The following is a 21,300-nucleotide window of genomic DNA, read 5'->3' as shown; positions in this document are numbered from 1 at the left end:
TGACGGGTGGAGCTTCCCCTTGAGGGGAGGCAAGTCCCCTGGTCTGCCTCTTATGGCCAAGGCCACACCACCACTCACTGCTCTCAGCTCCCTTGAGGGGGTGCGGGGGGGCTGAGAGCTTATCCCTTGCTTGGGTCAAGCTCTGAGCCTGGAGCCCCACCTCTGTTCCGTTCCATCCCTTCCACCCACAGCCCTGCCCATGGCCTGGCCCCATTCTGTCTCTTCCCTTCCCCCCCACACCCTGGGGGAGCAGGAAATGAGAGCTCCTCCAGCCCCGGGACCATGGGGGGAAGAGATTTTTCTGGGGGCTCCAAACCTGCCGCTGTACCCCTCCTGCTTCACCCTGGTGGTGAGAGGTTTGGGAAGATTTTGCCTCCTCCAGCCTCCATTACACCGCCCCCCCCCTGCTCAGGCGGCTGTCCTAGGAGGGCTGGGGTTGTGAGGTGCCATCCCCCCACTTCCCTGGGGTTCCAGGCCTTTGCTGAGGTGTGTCTTCTCTCTTCCAGCTTTTCATCACAGTGATGGATAAGCTGCGCCTGGAGATCCGAGCCATGGATGAGGTGAGATTGCGGGAGACAGCTAGGCTGAGTCCCTGAGAACTCTGCCTGGAGTTTGTGCCCCGTCTGGCTTCACAAGGCATCTCCTCCCTGGCCCAGGGCGACGGGCTGTGACTCTGTGCCAAGCTAATCGCCATGGGAAGGTGTGTGGAGCCTTCCCTACTGGAATCAGCGCCTGGCTGCGTGGAGAGGAGATTCCTACCTGGAGCGAGGGGAGGATTCTTTCTGCCCATGGGGTGGGGTTTTCCCAGCCAGTCCTGGGGAAGGAAAGGCTCAAGCTGCATGTGTTTGTGCCCCCAGATCCAGCCAGACCTGCGGGAGCTGATGGAGACAATGAACCGCATGAGCAACCTGCCCCCGGACTTCGAGGGGCGACAGAAAGTGAACCAGTGGTGAGTGTGGCTCCCTGGGGCCCCCCCTCTGTTGCTCTCTCTGCTAACTCAAGCAGAGGGGACGGTGGGGGCCTGACCCAGCCTTGCCCCCCAGTGGGTCTTATGCAGAACTGAGAGGGCTGTTCCACCTACCGGGCTGAGGAGGGCTGCTTTCCGGGCAGGCCTGTTGGCAGTGTGCCTTTGGCACTCCCTATGCTGTGGGAGGTCAGGGCACCCTGGGGTGGGCTCATGGTAAGATGATCTGTGGCACCAGCCCTGGCTCTGACCAGGGGCATGTTCTGCTTTTTCTCCTCTGGCCCAGCTGAGCCTTGGGCAGGGGCCGGAGGAGCCCCGGGGTGCTCCTGGCTCTCCCCTAGGTCAGCGCTGTAGAGGGACAAGTCTGTTTTAATTGCCTGTGCTAGTGCAGCCTCACCCCTGCTGGGCTCAGCCAGGCACCAGCCTGCTTCCTGCCCTGAATGGGAGGAGTCTCCTAGCTCCCCCCGACTCTTCCCTGGCAGGCTGCAGACGCTGAGCGGGATGTCTGCCTCTGACGAGCTGGATGACTCCCAAGTGCGCCAGATGCTGTTTGATTTGGAATCGGCCTACAATGCCTTCAACCGCTTCCTGCACTCCTGAGCCCGCCCAGCGCCCCTGGACTGGTGGCTCCCGCTGCCCGGCTCCTGAGAGCCGCTCAGGCAGGTCTCTGGGCTGGTGCTGGGGGTAGGAGGTCATGGGTGGTGTGGTTTGTCCATGCTGCCCCCCGTTGGGAGGGGCATTGGCTGTAGCCTTTCCAGCATTAGCCCTTGGGGCTGTCAGTGTGACTAGCCCTCCTCCAGCCGGAGCACAGGCTGGCCCGGCCCTGCGAGCAGGGGAGAAGACCTGGACAGACCTGCCCTAATAAAGCTCCTCACGCTGCGTCGTGTGTGGTGTAGTGCTGGGCTCAGGGGAGGGAGGTGTAGCTGGTGCATGTGGTCTAACTCAGGAACCACACACTAGCCCTGCTGGAGCTGGGCCCAGGCGGGTCAGACTGCCAAAGCCCTCCCAGGCACTGCAGCAGGGGCTCAAGGCTGGGCAGAGGCAGGGCTGGCTCCTGTCTGCAGGGGGAGAGCCAGGCTCTGAAGAGCAGGGAGTAGCACCCTGCTCAGCCTCAGCTGGTGTTGGCTGTGGGAGGGGGAGAGGATATTTGGTCCTGCTCCCTGGGAGATGTCAGGCTTCCAGGGGAGAGCTGCAGCCCTGTTTGTGTAACAGAGAGACCCTGCAGCACAGGTTGGGGGGGAGCTGTAAGACAAGCAGCTGTGGCTAGAGTAGGTGGAATGCAGCACTTTATTTACCATGGTTAATCAATGCCCCTGGGGCCGTGAGCAGCAAGCTCTGGGCTCCCAGGAAAGCACCCGACAGTCAATAAATAACCTGTGATGTCTGAACTAGCTCGGGGTCAGAACCCCTGGGCTTGGGGAGAGTGTGAATACCTCCCCCAGGACTGGATTACAGAAAGATTATTAAAGAGAACAAATAAAATATTACACTCAGCCCAAGTCAGTCTCCCAGAGCAATGGAGCAGGGGACCCTTCTGCCCCAGGGCTCGGTCAGTCTCAGACAGCTGGTTTCCCCAGGCAGTGACCTTCAGAACTTGCTCCAGGGCAGTTGCTGTGCCAGGAAAACACACAACCCAGCCCACAGGTTACTCCGGCATGAAAGCAGCTGGGTGAGGCTCAGTGATCTCTGGAGCGGCGCACTAGGAATTCCCACTATCACTCCATGAGCAGTGCAGGCAAGTAACGTGCTGCCTCCTTTGGACATCCAGAGCCAAGCGATGCCCAGGGTGCGGACAGTTCTGCAGGGAGTTCCACTGATCATAGCACACGGCCGGCAGGCCCAGCACCACAGCAGCATCTGGGGTCATGCTCCCTTCTCAGCTTGCAGAGGGGCCAGGCACCTGGAGATGGCAGGATAGGCACCAGGAGCCAGCGCTGAGTTCTGAGTGCAGAGCGGCTGCTGGTACAGGCCAGCCAGTGGTCGCTTCCTCCTACCCGCCAGCCACCCCCTCTGCCAGAGGCCACTGCCTGCTGAGTGCTCCCCGCTAGCTGTGCGGTTCCAGGGCTGGCCGAGGATGGAGTCAAGCAGGCCCAGAGGGATCCATACAGCAGGAGGAGGCAGGTCCCTTCACACACTCTTGCAGAACAGCTTGTGGTGCCGGGTGACTGCGCACAGAGAAGTGCCCGCAGGGCCGTGCCAGGACTCGCCCACGCCCCGTTGGTCGCTCCTGCTCAGCTGCCGGCTGCAGAGTCGCAACTCGTGCACGTCAGCAGAGACCCGGGCCCACGTGGTGCTGTCCAGTGGGCTGCGCACGCTGCAGCCTGCGGGAAGGAAAGAGCCCGTTGTGCCAACGTAGGGAATCCAGGACCCAGGGACCCCATGGTCCCTTCCAGCCTGAGCTCTGCCCGTACCCTTTATCAGCTGGACGCGGGACCCTTCCCGGGACCCCTTGGTGACCTGGGGCTCCGAGCCCTTTGCACCCTCACCTGCCAGGCTGAGGTAGTGGAGCCCTTGGTTCCTCTCCCCCAGGGCTGACAGCAGCATCCGCAAGCCCACAACGGTGATCCCCGGGTTTGCCGACAAATCCAGCGAGACCAAAGCTGGACAAACCAGGAGGCACCTGGGGCCAAGAGGGAACAAGTGAGTCAAACAGCCCCCGGCTTCACTCTTCCCACCCACAATGCATTGCTGCACAGCAGCCCCACCCACTAGTAGCCCCCATCACCAAGGGATGGGCCCCCAGCTGGAGGAGATCTGGGGGTCACTTTCAGGTAGGACCCAGCAGGGTGTAGGTCAGAGTTCAGGCTCCCAGTTCAGCCCCGCCCGGTCAGTGGCACGCCAATACCCCACAACCTCCTGCCCCCTAGCAAACCCCCAGGCCCAGAGACCAGCACTGCCCTTTACCTGGCCAGCTCTGCGACAGCCTCGTCGCTCAGGCGGTTCCCAGACACAGTCAGGTGGGTGAGAGCACATCCCTCCTGGAAGGGAACAGAGGGGAACTGAGCCCAAAGCCACAGCCCACCTGAACGGGGCAGAGGCTAAACCCTCCTTGCAAGCCAAGGCCTGGAGGTGCTGGATGCCTGAGATCCCCGTGGCCCCAGAGGACCTGGGAGAAGCAGAACCAGGAGCACGCTCCCGAGGAAGGACAGCATGGTCCTCCTGAGCCCCACAGAGGGACCTTGTGCCTCTGCAGGATGGGGGCTGAGGCCCCTGGCCAGAGCCATGTTGGGACCACGCGCACTGCTCCTGCAATTCCTGAAGTCAGTAAAGGGTTACTGCAGGCTCCGCACCTCCCCCTGCACCCGGTCTGGGGCCCATTACCTGTGTCAGGTACCTGACCACCGGATCCACGAGAGGCTCCTCCAGCCGGGCAGCCACCGAGCCGATCTCCAGCCGGCTAAGGGTGGCGCAGGGCAGGCTCCTGAGCAGTAGCTCCAGGCTGGTGGAGCCCAGGGCATTGTGGGACAAAGCGAGGGTCTTCAGGTGCACAGCTCCTGGGCCAAGGGGAAAGAGCGAGGTAACAGCGAGCCTGCAGCCTCCAGGCCTGGGGCAAGGGAGGGGCATCGGGGAGCTCACCTGAGGCCCTGTCCGCAGCTGCGTAACACAAAACTTACACACCGGACAGGCCAGGACTGGAAAGAACAGAGATGGGAGTGGTGGTGCATGACCGAGGGGCTCCAATAGAGGTGGGGGGGCCCAGGGCTGGGTAGCAGGAAGCTGTGGGGGAGCCCAGGGCTGGGTAGCCGGGAGCTGTGGGGCAGGACTGGGGGCTGCTGGCAGAGCCTGGGGGGGAGCCCAGGGCTTGGTAGCAGGGACCTGTAGGGGAGGACTGGGGGGCTCTGGCAGAGGGGGGGGAGCCCAAGGCTGGATAGCAGGGAGCTGGGGGACAGTACTGGGGGATGCTGGCAGAGGTTGGGGTAGCCCAGGGCTGGGTGGCAGGGAGCTGTGGGGCAGAACTGGGGGGTGCTGGCAGAGGTGGGGTAGCCCAGAGCTGGGTGGCAGGGAGCTGTGGGGCAGGACTGGGGGGCACTGGCAGAGGTGGGGGAGCCCAAGGCTGGGTAGCAGGGAGCTGTGGGGCAGGACTGGGGGGCACTGGCAGAGGTGGGGGAGCCGAAGGCTGGGTAGCAGGGAGCTGTGGGGGAGCCCAAGGCTGGGTAGCGGAGAGCTGTGGGGCAGGACTAGGGGGCGCTGGCAGAGCTGGGGGGGACTGGACAGTGATCAGCACTCTCTCCATGAGCAGAGCCATACTTGCCCCTCCAGCTGAGAGCTGTTCGCCCTCCCCCCATTCCCTCTGGGGCTAACAGGAGTCCCTAGCCTGGAGATGCCGCTGCTATCGCACACGAGGAGGCCAGCAGTGGCCTCTGCCTATGGCCAGTGCCCTGGCCCCGCTCAGGAGGCCACGTACCTTTCAGGCTGTTGGCCAGCAGGAGGCGGTGGTGCTGCAGGAAAGCCCCAGTGAAGCCACAGGCCTGCAGTCGGAGCGTGGTCAGGACGGGGCAGGCCTGAACCAGGCAGGCCAGGGCCTGGGAGCTGCTGTCTCCCAGGGGGTTCAGGCTGAGATCCAGCTCTTCCAGGCTCTGGCAGGATGGGGGAAGAGAGGTCAGTGCTGCTGGGTGGGCAGGGGTCACCCCCAACCCTCTGGGGCCTGCCCTGCACACCCAGTGCCATCAGCCAGCCAGGGGGCTGCACCACCCTGCTTGTGAGGGACACGGGGAGAAGTGACAGTGGGAGCAGAGTCCCCCATGTGAGCCTCCTCCCCAAGTGACCCCCAGAGCTTCCCTGCCAGGGCCCGAGGGGCAGAATTCCCGGCACCAGGAGAGATACAGTTTGCCCTTCCCTGTTGCGCTGGCAGAGCTCGGGGGGGGGGGGGGGGGGGGCCTTTGTGCCAACTCAGCTGGGGCACAACAGCCCTAGCCTGGGGGAGCTCCAGGAGGGCGGCTCGGGGGTCCCCAACCCCTGCTTGGGGCTCTAGGGCTCAGGCACGAGGCCGGGGCCCCTTCTACTCCTGGGCTGGATGCACCCCATGCATCCTCCCCCCTGCCCAGTCTTTGGGGAAGGGGGGAATGCTGGACATGGCCCCTGCCCTACCTGAAAGGCCGTCTGGGCAGGCAGCCCTGCTGCCAGCGTGTGGAGCCCCTCAGCCCCGAGCTGGTTGGCTGACAGGTCGAGGAGGGTCAGGCCGGGCATGGTGCCCAGTGTGGCCAGCAGCTCAGTGGCCAGGCCGTCGGCCAGGCCGTTCCCAGCCAGCCGCAGCTGCCGGATGCAGGTCTGCAGCTTGAGGGCGCGCAGGAGCGGGGCGAGGTGGGGCTGGCGCAGCGAGAGGCTGCAGGCGCTGAACGAGGGGCCCGACTCCTGCAGCTCCATGATCTTCAGCAGCAGCCGGTGCTCACCTGCAACGCAGAGCCAGGGCAGGTCGCCTCAGGGCCACTGGGGGCCCCGACCTGCTGCCGAGCGTCCCTGGACTCACAGCAGGCAGCCGGGGGAGAGAGCCCCCAGCGCCGCGCGGGGGTCAGCCGCCGAGGGCGCCTCCCCTCCCGCCCCCCCCAGCGCCGCGCGGGGGCCGGCCGCCGCCGAGGGCGCCTCCCCTCCCGCCCCCCCCCAGCGCCGCGCGGGGGTCGGCCGCCACCGAGGGCGCCTCCCCTCCCGCCCCCCCCCAGCGCCGCGCGGGGGCCGGCCGCCACCGAGGGCGCCTCCCCTCCCGCCCCCCCCCCCAGCGCCGCGCGGGGGCCGGCCGCCACCGAGGGCGCCTCCCCTCCCGCCCCCCCCAGCACCGCCCAGCGCCGCGCAGGGGCTGGCCGCCACCGAGGGCGCCTCCCCTCCCACCCCCCCCAGCGCCGTGCGGGGGCCGGCCGCCATTGAGGGCGCCTCCCGTCCCGCCCCCCCCGCAGCGCCACACAGGGGATCAGCCGCCACCGAGGGCGCCTCCCCTCCCCCTCCGACCCCAGCACCGCACGGGGGTCAGACGCGACCAAGGGCACCTTCCGCCCCACCCCAGCGCCACATGGGGGCCGGCCGCGACTGAGGGCGCCTCCCCTCGATCCCCCTTCCACAGCCGAGGCCAGAGGCCCAGAGACCGAGGGACTTGCCCAAGACGCCCCAGGGAGGTTCTTGCAGAGCAGGGCCCCAATCCCAGGCTGGTGCCCTGTCCACTCTACCCCCAGAACGTGATCCCACACGCAGGGGGCGTCCTGGGGCCCTACAAACCCCTGTGAGACCTGGATCCCTCTGTGTCCCATGGTTCCGCCACCCACCCAGAGCATGGCCAGCAAGGTCCCCGGACAGCCTCTTACCCACGGCCAGGCTGCGACAGGCCTTCCTGTACCGGTCGGCAAGCGGGGGCAGGTCCCAGGACTGCACCTCTGCTAACACCTGCAGGGGAGAGCAGAGCCCCATTGGCACAGGATGGGCACTGAACCCAGGGGTCCAGATCCCAAGTCCTCTGCACCAAGCAGCAGGGGCCCAGACGGCACAGTGATGGGCCCGACGACCCCCTCAGCAGCCTGCGGGGAAGCTACATGGGCTCGACCCAGGAGGTGCCAACGCTGGCTTGGACCCCCCCCGCTCACCTCCTCGTTGCTCTGCAGCACGTCCACAATGAGATCCTGGGGTGCCAGCAGCGCCCCCTCCTTCTTGAGGGTGAGCCGTGGCAGCAGGCCACACGTCTGGTAATGGCGCTGGGCCGCCTGCTCTGCCAGCCATGCCACCGGGTGGCTCTCGCTGCTGCTGCAAGGGAAGGGAGGGGGCTGAGGCAGAGCGCCCCCGACAGGCCATCGGGCACCTCAGCAGAACCAGGCCCCCCCAGGCTCCCCCCGCCCCCCTCCCTGAGGTGTGGCAGGCAAGGGGCAGCCCCTCACCGGAGCCTGGACGGAGAAATCACGTCCTACTCAGAGCGGTGTTATCCCGAGCACCTGACCCCCTTGGCCAACCCCTTGCCCCAGGGGGATGGGCCCCAGCAGCTCGCTGGGAGCCAGACCCCTTGGAGGGTGCTGCTAATACTGCTCCACACCCAGCCTGGGGGGGTAAGACTCCACCTGCCCCCTGTCCCAGGGGGCTGGGGTGGGGGTCCGGGGCACTGGGCCACCCCTAGAGGAAGGAGACGAGCTGGCTCTCACCTGTGGGGCACGGGGATCAGGAAGACATTGTCCTGGACCCGAACCCGCACTCGGATGGGGGGCAGCCGAGCAGGGGTTGCAGACAGCGAAGGTAGCTGGGGACAGGAGAGTGGAGTCAAGGCACACAGGACACCCCAAAGGTACCCCAACCCTCTCCACTGTGATCCAGACCCCCCAGGCACCTCACCTGTGGGGACTCCCCACTGCCTCTCAGGCCATTGGCTCGGCTGCTGTCCGTGGGCCTCGGGCTGGTGGCTGTCTCTGGGGCCCCCAGGGCGCAGCCTCCGCGGGACCGGCCCAGCACTGTTCTGTCCACAATCTGGGTGAGGCGGCTCTGCCGGGCCTTCCTCCTCGGGGGCGACGCTGGGCAGGGGGCTCCGCCATCACTCTCGGGCCCTGTGGTGTCTGCAGAGTCAGAGCCCGACTCCCCCTGGCCCCGGCGGCCCCTCTTGCAGGACTCACGGCTCGCTCCCAGGTCATCCTCCAGCCAGTCGTCCCCCACGTACTCGTCTGCTGGGATCAGGGCCGGCCTGGCAGGGGCCTCGGACAGCACCGGCACTGTGCCCAGGCAGGACTGGGCGCTGCCCACGCTACGGATGGCTGCTTCATACTCTGCCTGGCCCCCACCGTGGGTGGGCAGCTCAGGCTCCTTCTGCACCAGGAACCCTGGCATCCGGCAATCCTCCCCCAGCATCCTCTGGCCCAGGAGACGCTGCCTCTTCTTGACGGGGCGGAGCGGGGTCATGCAGTCGTCCTGCTCGGCCCTGCGCTCTGACCCCTTCCCACCATGCTGGCAGGGTGTGGGGGGCTTCTTGGAGGGGCCCCCACTCCGGGGCTGTGTGGCCAGAGCAGAGGGGGGCAGGGTTAGAGGCTCCGAGAGCTCAGCATCGAACAGCTGGCTGGGCAGAGTGTCCTGGGGGGCCGGGGCTGCTTCGGGTGCTGTGGGGGAGACAAGAGACCCCGTGAGCTGGGCCTAGGGCCCCCAATTCTAGGGCCAAACACCACGGGAGCAAAGGGCTGCGGCGCGCAGCGGGGAGACGGGAGAGGCAGCCCCTGGTACCAGGCTAGACACGCACCCCAGGGTGACAGGGGCCGGGGACTCCAGCCCACCCCCTGCCAGCCGGTCTGGGAGCTGTGCTGAGGGCTCAGCAGAGAAGCCGGGGGCACTGAGTGAAAACGAAAGAGCAAGTTGGGGCCGGGGCCCACCCAATGCTGCCCCCTCGGAGACGCCTCTCAGCTTCCCTCCCGCCCAGCCTGGCCTCACCTCGCCCTGCCATGGCCTCCTTGAGCAGCCGCTCCATGGCTCGGCAGCGCTGGTGCGTCTCCTGGTCCAGGTCCTTGCCGTACATCCTCACCCACTCCTGGAGGGTTCCCAGCGGGTTCAGGCCCTGCGGGGGCGAGACACAGGCCCATGGGCACCACTGCGGGCAGGGCCTCAGGGCGACGCTGCTGCCAGCCTGGCCCCAGGAGCCGGGGCACTGCCCTGCCACTCACACCCTACAGCCATGCAGGGTGTGCCCAGCGCCAGCCCCTGCCCTCACCTTGGCATTCCTCAGCACTGCCGACGCACCCCTCTGGAGCAGCAGCTCTGCCACCTCGAAGTGGCCGCAGTTGAGGGCGTCGTGCAGGGGGGTGATCCCCTCGCAGCCCGGCCCCCCGGGGTCATCAATGGAGGCGCCACGCTCCAGCAGCAGCCGGACAATCTCTGGGCACAGGAGCCAGCAGTTAGTGCCAGGCAGCGGTGACACAGCCCCTCTGGGCCCCTGCCAAAGACTTGCCCGCCCCCACCCACTGCCCCTCCTCACTCACCCAGGTGCCCATGGTTGCAGGCCTCGTGCAGGGGCGTCCAGCCGCAGTAATCCCGCGGGTTCAGGGGGTGACCCTGACACCAGGAAGGAAGAGACATGAACAGGCATGGGGGTTATGTTGAGGCCAGATGGGGAGAACTGTGAACCCCCCTTCTCCCCAGTGCACCTGCCCATCCCCCGGGACCACATGCCAACCCCAGCGCTTCCATCGCCAGCGGGATCCTTTCAGCCTCTGCTAAAATGCGCCCATGCTGGGGGGGGAGCGTGGGGGGCTGGTCTGAAGGGGCTTTGCAGTGTCAGTCAGCTCCTCAGGGCTGCCCAGCCACCGGCACCGCCTCAGGGGCCATGGGGTGACAGGGAAGGGGCCTGCTGGGGCTCGGTGCCTGTGAGCCGGGGACCGTCTCTTACCTGCTCCAGGAAGATCTGGACCCGGCGCAGGTTCCCGTCGATGCAGGCTCGGTGCAGCGGGGTCTCACCTCGGTCATTCCGCCGGTTCCACTGAGGGGCATGGGGGGGGGGGAAAGCACTGGGATCAGAATTGCCACGGGGGCTCTGGATCGGAGCCAGCGCCGCCACCCGCCCGGGATCCAACCCTCGCCCGGATTAAGCCCTAAGGGGTCTCAGCCCGGCTCCCGATTACGGAGCAGCAGCGATGGTTCCCCAGGCCCCAGCCTCACCTTGGTGATCCTGCGCCGGCCGGGCACGCTCTTGTTGTAGCCGTCCAGGTCGTCTTCCTCCCCATCTGGAACACAGACCCAGGTGAGGAACCGCAACACTGGGCCGGGCGCTGACCCGGGGGTGGGGGAAGCCAGCTACAATACAGCCCCCCTCCCCCACGCAGACAGAGACCCCACATGCCAGGCAAGGCACCTGGGGGGCTACAGCCCGACCCACCACATTCCTGCCCTGCTCACCTGCCAGGACTCGACTCCAGGATCCCCGGGACCCCCCGCCTGCTTGCTCCCTGCCCCTGCCCTCCCCTATCCACTCACCGCTCTCTGACAGCTCCAGGTCGCTCTCCTCCAGGGGCTCGCTGTCCCCCAACTCCTCCTCGTCGCTGTCCCCGGCTCCGCTCCAGCCCTGCGAGCGGCACAGGCCCTGCAGCCTGGCCAGCGTGTCGGGGGCCTCGGGGCACCCCCATTTCTGCTGCACGGGGTGAAAGTGCTGCAGGATTTGCCGCTGGGGGATGAAGGGAGATGGGCTGATCACCCTACCGCAGAAGGGGGCCAGGGAGGAGGCAGGAGCCTTGGCTGGGGGTGGGAAGCTCCCAGGCCCCCCAGCCCTATCCCGGCCCAGCAGGCAGGGGGGATGCTGGCTATGTGGGAGTCCCCACGAGTCCAGTCCCAGCTGCACTGGCTGCATTTCAGCTCAGAGCCCCACGTCCTCCCCTCCAGCCACCCCCAGGGCTTCTGCAATGCTGAGTCCAGCTAGGCACAGCCTAGGCTCCCGGGCGAAGGGAGGGAGGCTAAATGGCATCTTCCTGGGCACGTGCCAGCGAGGAGTGTGGGAAGCCAGGAGGGGCTGCATGTTGGGTGGGGGGGTCAGCAGGGGGCCTGAAAGTGATGCATTCAGCAGCAGGCCCCAGTGGCGAGGTCTAGTGGTTAGGGCAGGGGACTGGGAGGCAGGACTCCTGGGTTCCATGCCCAGCTCAGTCCCAGGCTTGCGTGACCTTGAGAGGGGCGCTGCCAGCTGCCCAGCCTGAAGGTGGCGCTGCAGGTGAGCACTGGAGTCCGCACTGGGGAGTGGCTCAGGACCCTCCCCCCTTCACCTGCAGCCTGGGCTCCCCGGCCTGGTCCGCACACTGCAGCGCGCTCCGGAAGCAGGGCTCCAGCGCCTCGTAGCCTTCGCCGGCCTCCTCCCTGGCCAGGGCGATGTTCAGCCACGTCTTCCCCTCCTGGGGCACAGAGATAACAGGTCAGGGGCTGGGCTCGGCCCGCCGGCCACTAGCCCAGCCCCCCTGCCCACTGGGGGGCACATGGATAACCAGGGCCATTGCCAGCAGGGGCAGGAAAAGCCCTTCGCCATCCTGGCCCTTCTGCCTGCCCCACTCCCCCCTGCTCCCGAGACATGTGGCCCTAGCCAGGCCCTGCCTGCTAGCCGAGCTTCCCCCACCCCAGCAATGGGCGACCTGGGCGGGGGCAGGAAGGGGGCTCTGTCTCCATGGGCACAGGGCGATGCCCACCGGGCAAGCCCAGCAGAGCCAGGGGCTCTGGGCGCAGGCCAGGCTGCCCCCTCACCTCCAGCGGGTTCCCACGCCGCAGTGCCAGCTCTGCCTGGTAGTGCTGCACGGCCCGGCCATGCTCCTTCAGGTCCCCGTAGGTGGCAGCCAGGGAGACATGGATCACAGCCAGCTCCTGCTCAGGCCTCCGCAGGCTCTCGGCGTAACGCAGCTGCCCGGAGAGACACGGTCTATAGCCCGCCCGGCCCTGGGCTCGCTCCCCCATCCCGACCTGCCCTGTGCTCGCTCCCCCATCCCGCCCCGCCCTGGCCAGCCCGCCCCATCCCGCCCCGCCCTGTGCTCGCTCCCCCATCCCGCCCCACCCTGGCCAGCCCGCCCCATCCCAGCCTGCCCTGTGCTCGCTCCCCCATCCCGCCCTGCCCTGGCCAGCCCGCCCCACCCTGTGCTCGCTCCCCCGCCCCGCCCAGGCCAGTCCACCCCATCCCGCCCTGTGCTCACCACCCTCCTCCCCGCCCTGGCCAGCCCGCCCTATGCTTGCTCCCCTGGCCTGCCCAGCCAGCCCATCCCACCCAACTTGGCCCGCCCCACCCAGCCCTGGCCAGCCCACCCCATCCCGCCCTGCCCTGGCCAGCCCGCCCCACCCTGTGCTCGCTCCCCCGCGCCGCCCCAGCCAGCCCACCCCGCCCTGGCCAGCCCACCCAGCCCCGGGCTCGCTCCCCTGCCCCACCCAGGCCAGTCCACCCCATCCCGCCCTGTGCTCACCCCCACCCCACCCCGCCCTGGCCAGCCCGCCCTATGCTTGCTCCCCTGGCCTGCCCAGCCAGCCCATCCCGCCCTGCCCTGGCCAGCCCGCCCCGCCCCGTGCTCGCTCCCCCGCCCCGCCCCATGCTCGCTCCCCCGCCCCGCGCCAGCCAGCCCACCCCGCCCTGGCCAGCCCGCCCAGCCCCGGGCTCGCTCCCCTGGCCAGCCCACCCTGTGCTTGCTCCCCTGGCCTCCCCAGCCAGCCCATCCCACCCCACTTGGCCCGCCCCATCCAGCCCGGGGCTCACTCCCCCGCCCCCCACTGGCCAGCCTGCCCCGCCCTGTGCTCGCTCCCCCACCCTGGCCCGCCCATCCAGCCCAGCCCAGCCCAGCCCGCTTGGGGCAGCCCACCCTGGGCTCACTCGCCCACCCTGTGCGTGAATCTAGAGCGGCTGGTGGGCGCCTCTGCAGACCAGCACCCCAGAAGTGGCTAGGAGGAAGGAGGAGCCTCCAGTGCAGACAAGCCCCTTACCTAGGCACAGTGCCCACCAGCACGGGGTGCACAGCCCAGGGGCAAGCTTGTCCTGCCCCCTGCACGAGGGCATGGGCAGCCCCGACCCACCTGCCTTTGGTAGGACTCCACAGCCCGGCGATAGTCCCCATGCTTGGAGAACAGGTCCCCCAGCTGCTCGCACAGGCCCAGGGCTGCCTGCGGGTCGCCAGGTGCCTTCTCCTCCAGGGCCTCCTGCAGACGGCTCACCTTCAGGGCTGTGAGAGAGGCCAGTGGCATGACCTGCATGTGCCAGGGGCTCGGGACCAGGCCTGGGCAGGCATCCCAGCAGCTCTCGCTCCCTAGGGGCTCTGGGCTCACAGGGGATCCGCAGGCGAAGGTGGGCAGCCCGGGGACCAATGTGCCCCTCACTCAACCCAGCCCACAGGCCGATGGGAAACCAGCTGTCCTCTGGCCCCCTGCTGAGCTTCCCTTCCCAGCCCCACATGGGCTGGCTCTGTATTCAGTCACAGAAAGCAGGCGCCTTGTGGTGACACTGGGGGGCCACATCAGGGACTTACTAGGAGCCCTGGAGGCCACCCCCTGGTAGGAACAGCCTGTGCCAGCCCTGAACCTGGACATGTCTGCGGGGAATGGGAGGGACTGGTGCACAGGGGACAGGGAAATGGAAGGGAGGGGGCTGGGTCGGGTGCCGACCGCCGGGTGACCCAGCTGAGAATCTCCCCTGGGGCCAAGTCCCCGAGCTCCCAGCCCTAGTCAGTCTCTCAGTCTGGGGAGCAGACACCCCATCCTCCCCCAGCAGATGCCCCCAGGCCAGCTGCAAAGGAAACTGGATCCCCCCACTCAATCCCTGCAGCCCGGCCCTGAGCTCCGTCGCGGCTCCGGCGCCCTCACCGTATCGCAGGCTCCTGCGGATGCTCTCGCGCTGCTGGGGCTGCTGCGAGCCCAGCACGTAGGCCTTCTTCAGCGAGCGCCGGGCGGCCACGAAGTCCCCCAGGCTGAGGAGCACCTGCAAGGCACCGGGGCACCAGGCTCAGAGAGGGGAGGGGGCAGATGAGCCCCCAGGAGGTACCATTGCTCATTGCCGCCCCAGGAGAAAGTTCGCCCCCTGCTGGTGTGTGTGTGTGTGTGAGAGCTGCCCCTTTGCCCACAGAGCGTGACCAGCTGCTGGGAGGTAGACGGGACGAGGGTGCACTCACCTGGGCGATGCTGGCACAGCACTCGCTCTCCAGGCACTTCTCCTTCATGGTGTGGGCACAGTCCCGCGCCCGCTCCAGGCAGCGCATGGCCTTGGAGTGCTGCCCCTCCCGCAGGTGGATGTTCCCCAGGTTGAAGTAGGCCCTGTACACGTCTTCGTAGAGGCGAGTCTGCCTGGGGGGGGATGGGGTCATGGCTAGCGACGACTTGGGGTCACGGCCCCCTGCCCATCCACCCCCCTGCTCAGGAAATCCCTGATACCGCCCGCAACACCCCTTAGCCACAGCAACCAGGGGCTCCCCCGCACCCAACAGCCACATGCAGCCACGGGGGTGGGCCAGGGCTCTGGGCCAGATCCTGGGGAAACGCGCTGCACCGCTCCCAGCATGCCCCGGGAAAGGGGCCTTCGGCGGCTCTGCAGAGGGAGAGGGCAGGGTCTTACTCCGAGATGAAGATGCTCTTCTTGATGTAGCAGCTGCACTTGGCCTGGTCCTTCATGCTGTCGTACACCAAGCCCAGATTGAGATAAAGCCGGGCCCTCATCTCGCTCAGCTCACGCTGCGGCACCGTCCCTGGGACACCCAGAGCCAGCCCGTTACCCAGCCGGCTCCGGGCGCCCCCCTTCTCACCCCCCTGGACCCGCCAGGCGGGAGCTCCAGGGCCCGGCACGAGTGGCACAAAGAGCCAGGTGGAGTGCCAGGAAACATTGCCCTCTGCCTGACTGGATCCACCGGGGGAATCATCTCCCAAGGGAAGGGTGGGAGCGCTGGGACAGTCCTGCCTGACCCCCGGCATGGAACTAAGAGGTCAGAACTGGATCTGGAGGGCCCCAAAGTGCCCCTGTATATCCCACAATCCCTCATTGTGCAGCTGGTGCCTGGCCTGCAGACTCCAGCAGGAGCCCTGCAAATCAGCACAAGGAGAGTGGCAGACCGGACAAAAGCCCGAGGCTCTGTCTGTGGGTCAGGGAGGAGATGGATCTCAGGGACCAGGGAGATCCCAGCTCTGGTGTGGGGACAATGGGTGATATGTGGGTACTGGTATCGCCCAGCCAGGCTGTCACGGGGGCACCTCACTGGCATTTCCTCCTGGGGCCGTTTCATGTCACCAGCTGGCAGCCCTTCCCCTCCCCGCTGCTCTGGCTCTGTGCCCTGCGGCTTCCAGCCCCGCGTGCCCACCAGGCCCTCACCTTGCAGCTTCTCCTCCAGGATGGCCAGGCTCCTCATGAAGGCCTGCTCCGCCTCCCGCAGCGCCTCGCCCGCCTGGCCACTCTCAGCCACAAACATGTAGGTGCGGCCTATGGTGGCCCAGGCCCTCTGCTGCTCGGTGTGGTCAGACAGGGCGCGGGCCAGCTCCAGGTGCTGGCGCTGGTGCTGAGGGGGCAGGACTGTGAGTGGGTAGCAGGGGACAACCAAGGGCGGCATGAGACCCCCAAGCCCTGGGGATCTGAAGTTGGCTCTGAACTAGGCCCTCTGGGGCTGACACCAGTGCCCCAGTGTTCCCCTTCAAACCTCTGCAGCTATTCTCCCCACTGCACCCTCGCCACCCCCACACTGCAGTCTTCAGGGGGGCTGAACTCCAGGTAATCAGCTTCCATCCCCATTCCCTGGAGAGTCCCAACCCTCACAGCCCATCAGCCCCCCACCCTCTTACCTTCAGCGCAGCTTCGTAGTTCTCCAGCTCAGCCAGGCGTTCCCCAATCTTCCGGTGAGCCACTGCACAGCCAAGAACGTCCTCCACGCTCTCCAGGAGCCGCAGCTCCTGCCGGTGCTCCTCCAGTGCTTCCCGGTAGCGCCCTGCCGGGAGCAGAGGGAGGAGGCGGGGTGAGGGGGAAGCAAGCACCTCTTTCGTTAGCCACAGCACTAACCAGAGCCAGTCTAAGCCCAGCCCCGGATCAGACCCCAGGCTTGCATGCTCCGATATGAAGTGTACTCGGCACTGGGGACGTGAGAGCAGATGACCTTCGGCACCTCTGATTTTCTAGCTATGGGAAATGCAGCAGGTCTAATACACATGGACGGCAGGGAAGTGTTAGACACGGTGCTGTGTGAGAAATTAGCTTAATTAGAGAAGACGGGACTCAGCCCAAGGACTGGACGGTGGGAGGGAACTGGCTTCAGGGGAAAATGCAACAGGCTGTGCTGAAACATGAATCATCAGACTGCAGGGAGGCTCCAAGCAAAGCTCCTCCAGGACCAGGCTTGGGCCCAATTTTAGTCTGTATTTTTATTAACAACATGGTACAAAAAGCAGGAGCGGGCGAATGAATTGGCTGATGATACGAAGTCGGGAGGGATGGTCAGTCCAGAGGGGGTTCTGAATATTAGACAGGAAGATCTGGATGGTCTTGAAGACGGGAGTAAAAGAAATAGGATGAAATTCAGCCGTACAAAGGACACGGTCATGGACTTACGGGCTAATTGTAAGAATTTCTGCTCCAAGCTGGGGGCTTGTCAGCCGGAGGTGACAGAAGAGCAGGGAGACCTGGGTGCGTGGGTCGGTCACAGGAAGACTAGGAGTCACCAATATGAGGCCGCCTGAACAGGCAAATGTGATCCTAGGCTGTGTCAGGCAAGGTCTCTCCGGTAGAGAGAGGGGGCGTGTTCGTGCCATTGGACAAGGCACTGGGATACCGAGTACAATGTCATGGCCACGAAAGGTGAATTCAAACAACCAGGGGCAAAGAAGAGCGACTCGGCTCATCAGGGGAACGCAGGGCCTGGCTCAGGAGAGGCGACTGGAGGAGCCTGGCTTGGTTAGCGTAGCAGAAAGAAGGCTGCAAGGGGATCTCCTTGCTCTCTGGCAATACACTGGGCAGGTAAACCCCAGGGAGGAGGAAGAGCTGGGGAAGCTAAAGGACAATGCTGGTCTGAGAACAAATGGCCATGAACAATTCAGGCTGGCAACAAGGGGGAGGGAGATTCTTGGCAGCCCTGGCGACACTTCCAGTTTCTATCTTATGCTCTTAATGCTCATGCTTCAGGGTCTCCGATGGTCATCTGCAGGGGTCAGAAGGGATTTTTATCCACCCCCGACATATTCTGGGGGGTTTTTTGGGCTCCCCCTCTTCATAGATTCCAAGGGCAGAAGGGATCAGTGGACCATCCAGGCTGAGCTCCTGTGTAACGCAGGCCAGAGCCCTGCACCCAAGTCATTCCCAGAGCAGAGCTGTTAGAAACACAGCCCGTCTGGATTTAAAAAGCGATGGAGAATCCACCACAACCCTGGGTAAATTGTTCCAGTGGTTAATGACCCTCACTGTCAAAAACGTGTGCCTTATTTCCAGTGTGAATGTGTCTCGCTTCAACTCCCAGCCACTGGATCCCGTTAGACCTTCCTCTGCTAGGCTGAAGCGCCCGTTATTCAGCGCGTGCTCCCCGTGTAGGTACTTATCGACTGATCAAGTCACCCCTTAACCGTTGCATTAAGCCAACAAATAGCCCTTGAGTTTCGCGCTACAAGGTTGGGCTGCCCGGCTCCGCTCACATGCTCTGGGTCTGACTGATCGCCACATGTGGGTCAGAAAGGGATTTCCCCTCACTGACATGGCAGGGACACTGGGGGGGGTTCACCTTCCTCTGCGGGGTGTGGGTCACTTGCCAGGATTATCTGGGCCATGGTGCTGCTCGGCCCCTCCTGTTCTCTCCCCACACCAGCCTGGCCTCCTGTGGTGCACTGGCCTTGTTTCGGTTGCTGGGGTCGGCGTGCAGGTGCTGGTGGCCAGATGAGCTAATCTGCTTGTCCCTCTTGGCCTTACACTGACTCTCCGCTGGGCTCCAGCAAAGCTACATGCCTGGGCACGAAGCCTTCAGCACTTAGGAAACTCCAGCAAATCCAGAACGCTGTAGTGTCTCCTCAGTGCCACAGGCTCCCAGCAGCATCTCACGCTCGTCCTTCGCTCCCTCCGCTGGCTTCCAGGACAACAGAGTCCAGCTCAGTGTCTCAGCCCTGATCTTCGAGGTGCACCATGACCTGGGCCCAGCGCACCTAAACGAGCCTAAAGCTCCAGGATGGAGGGCATGGTTGCCAATCCCGCTCCTCCGGCACCACCAGCAGGGAGAGGTTCGGCTGGGTGGCAGACACAGCTTCCTCGGGGCTAGTCCCAGCCTCTGGACTTAACTCACCGGGAACCAAGGGCCATCCCAGCCCCATTCCCAGAGCCAGGTGCCCTCCTCCACCTGGCCTCCCTGAACATAATCAGAGCAGCGGGGCCAAAAAACAGCCTAGGGAATTTCAAAGTGACGAACTTTGGAATGATGGCCCTGAAAGGGGGCGATCGCACATCCTGCTACAGGACCACGTGCTCACCCCTCTGCCCACGCTGCACAGCACCACCCACCTTTCCGCTTTCTCCTGAAACAGCACGCACTAGACAGGGCATCAGACAGGCTAGCGACCTGCTTCAGTGTGAGTGGTCGACACCGATCCCAGCCCAAAGATCCATCTCATCTGTGGCCCATGCACTGAGGGGGCAGGGAGCTGCACTTTCATTTCCCTCCAAGCTAGGCAGGGCCCCAAAACCTACATGGATGAAGGGCTCTCCAGGCCCCCTCTCCCACAATGTCAGCCTCGGCCACCCGAGACAGACAGGAACGAGCCAGCCACCAGGAGCAGGGCCCTGGAACCCACTCACCATGTCTAGCCAAGATCTCCCCAAGCTGGTTACAAATGGCAGCTTCCTCCTTCAGGCTCCCGCTCCTCTGGGCCTTGTCTTTCGCCTTCTGGAGCTCTGTGGGGTGGCAGGAGAAGAACCATCAGCGCCCAGGCACGTCCCTGCAGCCCGTTAGCACCAAATCCCTCTGGGGCACAGTCATCGGCCCTCTAGCTAGGCACCAAGGGAACACCCAGCACAGGGCAGCAAATCACCACGGACAGGTCTTCTTACAACCCCCACCCTGTCTGCGCACTCCCTGCAGGGAGGGGAAGCCCCATCGCCCCCCGGGGGCTGAGTCCCAGAGAAGGATGGACAGGACATGCTCAGGGTAGCCCAGCCAGCTGGTGTCAGGGCCAGGAGCTGAGCCCAGGTCCTGTCAGTGCATCTTTCCCATTCAGAGCCCAGGGCCCCCAGGCTAGTCCCACGGGGTGAACTCCCATCACCTCGCTCCTGGGCCCTGCCCTACCACATCAGTCCCTGCTACACCCCTCTGCCAGTCACAAGAATCCCAAACCCACCAGGGCTACTCCTGCCCCAAGAGACCACCCATCTCCACCCTTCCCCAAGCCTGTTCCACTCACTGCCCCAGCTAGGGTGACCAGACATCCAGATATTAGGGGCTCTCTCTTACACAGGCATCTATGGACCCCAATCCTAAATCCCACCCTCTAAAATACTGCCCGGATCCCCCTTACCCCACTGCCCAGATCCCCAGCCCAGGAGCCCAGCTCAATATCCCACCTTCAAATACCACCCTGACACCCTCCCCTATCTCACTCACCCCCCACCCACAGCCCCAATCCCCAGCCCAAGGGCCCAGCTTAATGACCCCACCCCCAAATACTGACCCCACATTCTCTCCTGCCCCACATGCTGCCCCAGCCCCACACATCCCCACCCCCTCCAATCTCCCCCCACCCCACACACCCAGATTCCTCCCTGCACGAGCAGCCACCCCAACCTCCTCCTGCCCCGCACAATGCCGCCCCATGGCTCTCAGATCCCCCCACCGCACACAGCCCTGCACCCCACACATCCCCACTCCTTCAATTCCCCTGCCCCAACCACCCCAGCCCCACACATCCCCACCCTCTCCAACCCCCCCACCTCAGCCCCACACATCCCCACCCCTTCAATTCCCCTGCCCCACACATCCCCACCCCTCCAATTCCCCTGCCCCAGCCCCACACATCCCCACCCCTCCAATTCCCCTGCCCCAGCCCCACACATCCCCACTCATTCCAACCCCCTGCCCCAACCCCACACATCCCCACCACTTCAATTACCCTGCCCCAGCCCCACACATCCCCACCCCTTCCAACCCCCCACCCCAGCCCCACACATCCCCACCCCTCCGATTCCCCCGCCCCACACATCTCACCCCTCCAACCCCCCACATCCCCACCCCCCTACACAGCCCTGCGATACACGCATCGCCCCAGCCCCTCAGATCCCCCCGCCCCCACTCACGGCGGATCTCCCGGCTCCGCTCCCCGCTCATCCCCCCGCTTCGCCGCCAGCTCCCGTCCCGCCGCGCCGGGTTCGTACCGAGCCCGCCCCGCGCCGGTCCCATTGGACGCCGATCCCCAGCGCTGTTCTCTCATTGGCTACTAGGCACCGCCATCGCAGGAAACGGAGCCAATCGCAATCTGGGTACGCCAGCCCCGCCCTCTAAAAGGGAAAGTCCCTCTTCTGATAGGCTGCAAAGGAAATCCATCCACGAGACAACTCCCAGCATGCAACGCATCAGGGGCGGCTCAGAACTACAGCTCCCAGCATGCCGCGCAATCACGCCCCGCTCAGCCCGACGGGGGAACCTTCCCGCCTTGCTGTGGCTCGGACCGGGCCATTGGGTCCGGGGGGTTCCGGTCGTCGGGCAGCGTTGCATGCTGGGACATGTAGTCCTGCGAGCAGGAGTGTTCGTGCCGCGAACGTGTCTGTCTGGGTCTGTGCGCGGGGCCCGCGAGCCGGGGCGGCCCGGTGTCCGGTCCGCGCGGTGACTGGCGCCGAGTCCGGTCACCGCGCTAAGTGCCCTTGGCCGGAGCAGCCGCCGCAGCTGGAGCGGGAGGCGCCCCTGGGACTGGCCGCTGCGGGCAGGAAGGCACCGGCGCTGCCCGGGCAGGGGCACCGGGAA

At 65.6% G+C, this 21,300-nt stretch overlaps 2 protein-coding genes across 5 annotated transcripts in view; one reads left to right on the top strand and one right to left on the bottom strand.

Moving 5' to 3' along the window:
* The window catches only part of VPS28 (VPS28 subunit of ESCRT-I), a 122,149-nt gene extending 120,306 nt beyond the window's left edge, over window positions 1-1,843 (top strand). For all 3 annotated transcript variants that reach the window (XM_050939474.1, XM_050939473.1, XM_050939472.1), the window contains 3 exons: window positions 507-560; window positions 858-949; window positions 1,447-1,843. In XM_050939474.1, the coding sequence (XP_050795431.1) occupies window positions 507-560; window positions 858-949; window positions 1,447-1,564 (264 nt within the window). In that variant the 3' untranslated portion in view covers window positions 1,565-1,843. The remainder of the gene's footprint in view (window positions 1-506; window positions 561-857; window positions 950-1,446) is intronic.
* A 392-nt stretch (window positions 1,844-2,235) lies between these two features.
* TONSL (tonsoku like, DNA repair protein) lies at window positions 2,236-20,744 on the bottom strand. 2 transcript variants are annotated; one of them, XM_050939335.1, is made up of 26 exons: window positions 20,637-20,744; window positions 19,146-19,241; window positions 16,166-16,308; window positions 15,702-15,885; window positions 14,955-15,084; window positions 14,515-14,686; window positions 14,210-14,324; window positions 13,427-13,572; window positions 12,122-12,274; window positions 11,653-11,778; window positions 10,877-11,063; window positions 10,562-10,626; window positions 10,293-10,382; window positions 9,886-9,958; window positions 9,618-9,781; window positions 9,341-9,464; window positions 8,264-9,015; window positions 8,077-8,171; window positions 7,531-7,687; window positions 7,255-7,333; window positions 6,053-6,354; window positions 5,370-5,541; window positions 4,286-4,458; window positions 3,869-3,942; window positions 3,451-3,584; window positions 2,236-3,285 (listed from the first exon to the last, which is right to left on the bottom strand). In XM_050939335.1, the coding sequence occupies exons 1-26, from the start codon at window positions 20,737-20,739 to the stop codon at window positions 3,092-3,094; spliced, it is 4,203 nt and encodes a 1,400-aa protein (XP_050795292.1). In that variant the 5' UTR covers window positions 20,740-20,744; the 3' UTR covers window positions 2,236-3,091. The 2 variants fall into 2 exon arrangements, with proteins under 2 accessions (XP_050795292.1, XP_050795293.1); XM_050939336.1 differs by having other exon boundaries at window positions 7,531-7,684.
* Between the last annotated feature and the right edge of the window lie 556 nt (window positions 20,745-21,300).

Source organism: Gopherus flavomarginatus, chromosome 2 (assembly GCF_025201925.1).
Source record: "Gopherus flavomarginatus isolate rGopFla2 chromosome 2, rGopFla2.mat.asm, whole genome shotgun sequence".
In the NCBI taxonomy this organism is placed as follows: Eukaryota; Metazoa; Chordata; order Testudines; family Testudinidae; genus Gopherus; species Gopherus flavomarginatus.
This window is presented reverse-complemented; position numbering and strand designations above follow the sequence as displayed.

What these genes read in the sequence shown, in the direction of transcription:
- TONSL (XM_050939335.1), bottom strand. Translation starts at nt 20,739, where the DNA reads ATGGGACCGGCGCGGGGCGGGCTCGGTACGAACCCGGCGCGGCGGGAC. An exon ending in GCTGTGCCAGCATCGCCCAG is followed by an intron (nt 14,325 to 14,514) that starts GTGAGTGCACCC and finishes GGTGCCTTGCAG; the next exon opens with GTGCTCCTCAGCCTGGGGGA. An exon ending in CTGCAACCATGGGCACCTGG is followed by an intron (nt 9,782 to 9,885) that starts GTGAGTGAGGAG and finishes TCCTGTGCCCAG; the next exon opens with AGATTGTCCGGCTGCTGCTG.